Source organism: Thunnus thynnus, chromosome 7, assembly GCF_963924715.1.
Source record: "Thunnus thynnus chromosome 7, fThuThy2.1, whole genome shotgun sequence".
In the NCBI taxonomy this organism is placed as follows: domain Eukaryota; kingdom Metazoa; phylum Chordata; class Actinopteri; order Scombriformes; family Scombridae; genus Thunnus; species Thunnus thynnus.
In genome coordinates this window covers 19819756-19826998 of record NC_089523.1, presented here as the reverse complement: position 1 = coordinate 19826998, position 7243 = coordinate 19819756, and the positions used below count along the sequence as shown (strand labels likewise).

The 7243-nt window shown below is 40.0% G+C and overlaps 1 protein-coding gene across 1 annotated transcript; it reads right to left on the bottom strand.

Annotated features, from left to right (window-relative positions):
- Window positions 1-818: 818 nt before the first annotated feature.
- si:dkey-202g17.3 (amino acid transporter heavy chain SLC3A2) lies at window positions 819-5467 on the bottom strand. Its single transcript, XM_067594787.1, has 10 exons — window positions 5284-5467; window positions 4786-5164; window positions 3363-3527; window positions 3168-3259; window positions 3006-3083; window positions 2855-2913; window positions 2570-2762; window positions 1668-1775; window positions 1515-1580; window positions 819-1365 (listed from the first exon to the last, which is right to left on the bottom strand). Exons 1-10 carry the CDS (start codon window positions 5395-5397, stop codon window positions 976-978), a joined length of 1644 nt encoding a protein of 547 aa, XP_067450888.1. The 5' UTR covers window positions 5398-5467; the 3' UTR covers window positions 819-975.
- Between the last annotated feature and the right edge of the window lie 1776 nt (window positions 5468-7243).

The window sequence follows — 7243 nt, the reverse complement described above, 5'->3', positions numbered from 1 at the left end:
GAGGTGAAAGGCTGTGAATTTCCAAAGCATGAGGTATTACAAATAGTTATTAATGTTTGCTTCATGTGATGAGATAAAAAACTTGGAGTATTTTTAATGACTTATTGTGAAACAACTAAACACAGAAATGAGGAAGAGAACGATTTAATCTTAAAACTGAAACAAAATAGTTACATTTGAAACTGGTGATTAATATGAGAAAATAAGGAACGCTTCAAATAAAGATGAATTAAAGAGCTGAATGATGAATTCTTTTTGTATAAACAGTTTCATTTCTATGAACAAATATATGTCATCTTTGGAAACTCACGAATTAGTTCAATAGATCTCAAAGTCTCACACAAGCAGTATGGACATTGGAGCAGCAGAGCTGTGAGTATTGCTACAGCACCACCATGTGTTTACTAGTGTACACCTCCTGAACTGGACATGCATTTCTAGAAAGTTATAGTTTCTCCTCAGACAATCACTCTCTCAGCCAGCGGCAAAAAATGATAAATTAATGGAACCGCACATTTGCTTCCCAGATGACATTCTATAATCTTGAATTGCTCAACAAGAGATTACCCAACGGTTCGAGGAAATAGCTTAAGAATGCGCCTATGAGAGGTGGGATGAGGATGTGGCTTGCAATGTGGTTTCTTTTAACAACAGACAAGCGTGTGACTAAATGAAATACCACGAGATTTGGGTTTCATTTTGTTCACCTTTGGGTATTTACTTGGAAGTTAACCATGAGATTTCAAATCACTTCTATGGAAGAATAATTCTACTGCTTGATATTATGACAGCCAGAGAACAAATGATACTACGCAAAATACAGAACCATTACTTTATTTCCAGTGCCCTCTGAGCACATAGTAATCAGCACTTTATAAAAACAATACATTTGTGTCAGACATTTCATCTTGTGAGAAGAAAACAGTTTCCACCTACATCTCGACACAACTGACTGTTGCTGCAACTCAAAAGGCTCTATGAGTAGCTTCCTGCCTCAAACAGTTTGATGACGATGGCTTCATGGGGCTGCAGTTCAAGCGTGTACAGAGATGTCGACCCGAGCCGGTCCATTCCTGTGCTGGCCACAAACACTCCAGCCTGAGGCAGGCTGGGGGCCCATGTAGGTTCCAAGGCATGACGCTCAGGCCCGACGTTTAGCAGGATGAGGAAGTGGACACAACCCCACGAGCGCAGGAAGGCGAGGATCGGGGGAGATGTAGGAGAGAAAAGAGTGGAGTTGGAGTTGGAGGAGGTGTTAAAGGGGAGGAAAGTGAAGTTGCCGTAAAGAAGAGCTTCTTCTCTGGCTCTGGAGTGACTGAGGGAGGTGAAGAGAGCTACAGCTGAACGCTTCATCTTCTCCTTGTCCTGAGGGATGGATGGTAGAAATGAGTATAAGAAGTTAAATACCAAACTAATGATTTCTTTAGCTTCAGCTTTACACAACTTGCATGTTCACTTGTTAAGTCAGAGTGGATAAGACTTGTTCAGGTATTTCAGCTGGCTTTACTACTCACTGCATGAGATTCTGGTGGATCGCTGTTCCGCTCTCCATTTGACAAGGCGAAATGTAGAGAAACATTCTGTACGGCATAAAAAGGTTTCATTAAGCAACATCAAATTGCACATTGGATAATAAATTCACTAGAAGTGTCAAGCTTGGACTTTACCTGTGTTTGGTCCATCTCTTCATCATATCGGACTGCAGGTGACCCTGGCAGAGTCATTATCAACACCAGGAGTAATTTCTTCAAGTCATGAGATGCTTTACCTCCAACCTGCCAGAAAAGAAAACCATGTTTTATTTGTGTTGTAACACCCTACCTAAACCAAAGGGCTATGATATTAGATGGTGAATGAAGTGGGGTGAAAAAAGACTGAATTTATAGATTATGTAAAATTATACCATTATTATACCATTAAGAAGCCCACTCAAAAATGTGTTTTTCTTGTTCCTTCAGTTGGATGTTTGAGCTTCACTCTGCAGAATGATGTATGTACAGAGTTTGATACTAGAAGGCTGTTTTCACGTTAATCTCCTGAAGATGGAGTTTTTCTGTTCCCACTGAAATCTGAGTTTAAGGGGTGTATCGATGATCATGATTTGTGACATGGCAAATAGTTTGTAGCCAATCGCGCTCCAGTATACGAGTACACAAGTGTGATGTGGGAACTTGAAGCCTCCAGTGCACAAACACTGAGAATGGACTTTACAGTGAAGGTATTTCATTATTCCAAGAATAAGGTTTTTATATGTCTGGAGTAGATCTTTAAAAAGTTTGCTTTATGGTTTGAAAATGAAACATTTATGATATAAAATTAACAAAACTACTACCTACAAATGTAGACAATTAAAAGCTTTGGTTGGCAACATTTCTACTTTCCCTTGTGCTTTAAAAATTCTTATTCAGATACTACTTTGCCACCAAAACTATACAATAGCAGTTAATACATCTATCACATGTAGGTGCAAGGCTATTTGACCTTATTGTAAAATCATCAGGTCAAAATCCACCTGATATAATAATATGGTTTTCAGACAAGTCCTACTGAGGAAAGCTTTAGGTCTTACTGTCCAACTAGGCCATATATCTCCTGTTGTTTGCAGACGTTTCTCTATCGCATCAGCCACTTCCTGTGCAGACAGGAGGTGAGATGAAGTTGGTAGTATTGACCTCATGACCAAATCCACCAACGTAACGTTGATCTGGCTGGAGTTGTTAAGAGGAGGCAAAACATCTCCCGTCTGTTTTACTACCACAATCCTGAAGAGGGAAAGACACAAACACTCACACTTTAACAAACCTGTAGCTTCATGTTACAACACACAAATATATCGATCCACATAAAACAATACCTTTCCTCCTCCTCCTCACTACTGAACTCCTTGAAAACACTTCTCCACATTAGCAGAGTCTGAAATGTAAATATTTTATTAAGTTTAAGATTATGGAAATTCTGCTTGTGGAAAAAAGAAAAATCAAAACTATTAATGTGCATTGTTTTACCTTTTCTGAATATGCTGCATCTGTGTCACAGATTGAAAAACCTGCCACACCCTGCTCCAACCAGAACCGGATTGCATGCTGTAGAGATGTAAAGTTTTAAGAAATCCAGTATCATATATACCGTATAATGTTTAGGAAGCATCACCAGAGAGAAAGCTTTACCTGTACTGTTTCTGAGGGTTTTGATGGCTTGTCTGCTACATCTTGAGGTCCCAACAGATCCAGTTCACAGAAGTCCAACACCACTTTGAGACCTGAAGTACCAGCACGGAGCTCATTAATCATCAAATCATGCAGGTTAAAAAATTTAAAAAAAAACAAAAAACAAACACTTATTCTGGTTGTTTGTTTACTCACCTGCTTTGTTGCTCTCTCTTAGCAGATGCTCGATCTGAGGCAACATCCCCAAGCTTTCACCAGTTACAGTGACATTTAAAGGAGATGCCTCCTTATCAAACAAGCCCTCCAGGATCAGAGCCCCTACACCTAAAGACCTGAGGTAGGGAAGCTGCTCACACAGCGCTTCAAAACAAAAGATTAAACATTAGACAGTTACTAACATTTAAATCACAATGTCATTATGCTCAACTTAATCTCCTCACCATTTGTCTCAGTATACTTTGTAGTTACCATTCACATGTATTTTAGTACTTTTTGTTTTCCATGCTTCATTTTGTATGTAACATATGCTCATAACACATGTAGTATTCTGTTTTTTTAAGGTTACTTATCTATACTACGCATTTGTTCTTGTACCTCTTCTAGGTGTTCAATTTCCTTGAGTTGAAATTTTTAAAAAGATTCTCATCTTATATTTCTAAGCACATTAAATTCCAGCATACTGTCAATATTTTCTAGTCTTGTTGTTGACATGTGGTAGCCCACAGCATGAGTTCTGTTTTGTCAGCAAACGACCAGTGTAGTTTGTGGTATCAAGTGGTTTTTGTCCCAGACGCTGCAACTTCATGCTCTTTCATGTGAAGTATGACCAACGTGACCTGAAATAAGTATTCTCACAGTAACCAAGAGTCAAAGACTATCAAAAGTTTCCACTGTGGTCAAGACCGAATGTTTTCTCATGGTGTGAACATGACTCTGCAGCATCAGTTAGCAGGTTCTCACAGGAAGAAATCAACATTAAAAGGAAAAAACAAACCTAACCAAATCTGGATTACCAAGAAGGTAAAGCAGGTGACTTCCTCGCAGTGGGAGGTCACCATGTGTCAACTAATTTAATTGAAGAGTTGTTTAGGAACACCACTAAAGCAACTGTCTCTGCAAATATCAACTGACATAAAACTTTACAGTAAAGTAACTTCATTATTGCCGGATCTTGAAGTATTGTCTTAGAGGGCCCCAGTGTCAAAATCTACTTTTAAGACCTTCATTATTTCAGTTTTGTGCTTATTTCTCATATTACAAAATGCATGTGTTTCAAATTATCACAGTGAAAATCCCGGACCAACACTGCATAGAGTGGAAGAAAAATGGGGGTAAACAGGGGCCCAGCTGACTTTCAGGCCTTTCAGACTTTCTTGCAGCATCTGTCATGTCTAACATGACCTTGTTTTTTTTCTCTTTTCAGTTAAGTGTTAAAATATAATCTCTCAGTGTCTACCAAGAGGCATACAGGTCAAAGTGTGTGAATGAAAGTAAATGAAAAATTTGTGTGCCATTCATAAAAAAGCTGGTTGCACATGGACTGCAAATACGCAAAGTGTTTTTTAGGCTAACTACTTAAATAACTGTGAATGGCGATGATAATTATGCAATGTCTCACCGTTTATGCTCCCTGACCCCTCTGTCTGCGCCTCCATGAACATGTCGGGCTGCAGCTGGTAGAAAAGCGACTTTTGCCACCACTTCAGGTGTGTTGGCACCGGCCGGGGGCTCTTCACTACGATGGCGATGGAGGTGGCGAGCATGGCCAACCAAGCCAGCCAGAACATCAGCACCAGGTAGCACCGCACTCTTCTCCACCCCGGGCCCCCCGCCGCGACCTCCAGCTCCTGCTTGCTCAGAGGCCGCCACTGCTGCACCACCTCCGGCTCGGGGATGAGCAGCGGGGCTGACTCTGAGTCGCCCACACTGCTCGACAGCCCGGGTGCTGTCACGCTGCCGTAACCGGTGTCCCCGGCGTTCAGAGGCATCGGGCCTGGCTGCAGGTTAGTGACACATAGTTAGATGAACCAGGTTGGATTTAATGTTTAAATAAGCATGTTTACACTCATGTTATATCAACCAGGAATTCTGGCCTGCTGTTGGTTTGTTTCCATACCGTGCTGCATTTATCGGGTTGTGCCATATGAACCACAAGAATACAGATTGGTAACACAGAGGCCCCGGTCCTTTTCCTGCTACTACCTGGTTTAAACAGGTGTTTTAATGACATAAATTAACTGCTTCCACTTGCTGCTGGTCAGGTGGTACACCAGTCCTCACTGGCATCTGATTTACTAATTCTGGTGACTGTGGGTCCCCCAGAGAGCTTCCAAATTAGATTTTCTATCAGGCACTCTTCCGCATGGAGCAAATGAGGACTGTAGACTACATTAAACAGGAAGCTCAAGAGAGTCTCTCAACTGTCTATTATGTATATTCGGTAAATAATAAACCAATCCATCCATTTACTTTCTATAAGCAGAGTGACTTGGGACTAATGTGTCCCAACAGGCACTGGATCAGAGGCAGGGTACGGGACTAACAACAATACATGCTGCTCACACAGGTGTCAAAGTCTCCAATTCACCTAACAGCAGATACACTCACACGAATAAATGAATGAAATCAGTGAACAACAGCAAGTTATCTCCTTTACTTTACGTCTTATGCCACTGTACAAAACAGAATGGAAATTAATTGTACTTAAATAGATAAACGAACACATTTAGTCACTAGGTGAAAACCTTGTGTCTCCAATTTTCAAGATTCTCATTTGTTATCTTCTAGACGCTAATGTCTTTACTGAGTGTGTTTTCATATTCCTTGAAATTGCATATTGATTGCTGTTATTTTATCTGTTTTACATTATCCTTTGGATCACATCTCTGCCTTGTTGATCCTTGATTAATTTTTTCATATTTTACCTGTTTTATTATAAATTTTTGTCATATGTTTGAAATCCTGTCAGCCCGTCCTGGTCAAGTGTTAAATGTAGATTGAGACCATTTTTAATCCATTAGGCTCATAAGACCATCAGATAATAATGCAAAAAATGCATCATCCTACCAAAACAAGGACATTTCTATTAGTTCCTATAATCCCTAAATTTGGGGGGCCCTCTGGTGGCCACAGAGCTCTAAACAGCTGATATTTTGTAAGCCTCAGCATGTCTTTGGGAGACTGTGGGAGGAAACCCACAGGAAACACAGGCAAACTCAACACAGAAAAGTCCCAGTTGGCCCCGGCAGAGTTCAAACCCATGATCATCCTGCTGTGAGCCAACAGCACTAACCACTTTTTCCACATGCTCTAAATACCATCCAAGCACAATCATTACTCACGTTTTCTCTCTGAGGTTTCTTGCCTTTCCCTGAAGTCTTTTTCTCCTTTCCCACCTCTCCCTCTTTGTCCACAAGCGCTCTCAACTGAGCTGTGCTGCTGCCTGAGTTGAATATTTGAGTGATCGGACTTGTCAGGAGTGAGGAGGTGAGAGGGACACTCTGTCCAATAAAAGCTCTGCGCAGTCAATTAATACAGAGGTGCTGAGCCTTACCACACCCTCACAACACATTCTGAAAACCCATGACCCAAAAAGAGCCCCCTCACAATATGTCCAACATCTGGTCATTTAACTTTAACTTGAACTATTAAGTTTTTATTTGTGGTAGTATTGATAGGGAGAAATAGTGACATGTTTTTAGGGAATTTGCTTTTATTGAAGTTTCAGTCTGTGTGCTAAATGTCCTACACACTTTAAATTGTAGGCTTGTGAATTCAAAGCTAAATATTAAATTTAAAGACAATTTTAATCTGTTATATTTCAAGCAAAAGTTTACAACCCAACTTTCTTTTCTTTATGCGAGCAGAAAGACAATGAATCAACAGATTTAGTGGTTAAATTATTACTTGATTAAAACGATGAGTTGATAGAGAGAAAATGTATCTGCAAGTATTTTGATTATCAGTTAATTGTTTAAGTAATTTCTCAAGCCAAAATTGCATTGCAACATTTGCTTGTTCTACGTTCTCAAATGTGAGAATTTGCTTTTTTTTCTCTTATATTTTCTATTAACTAA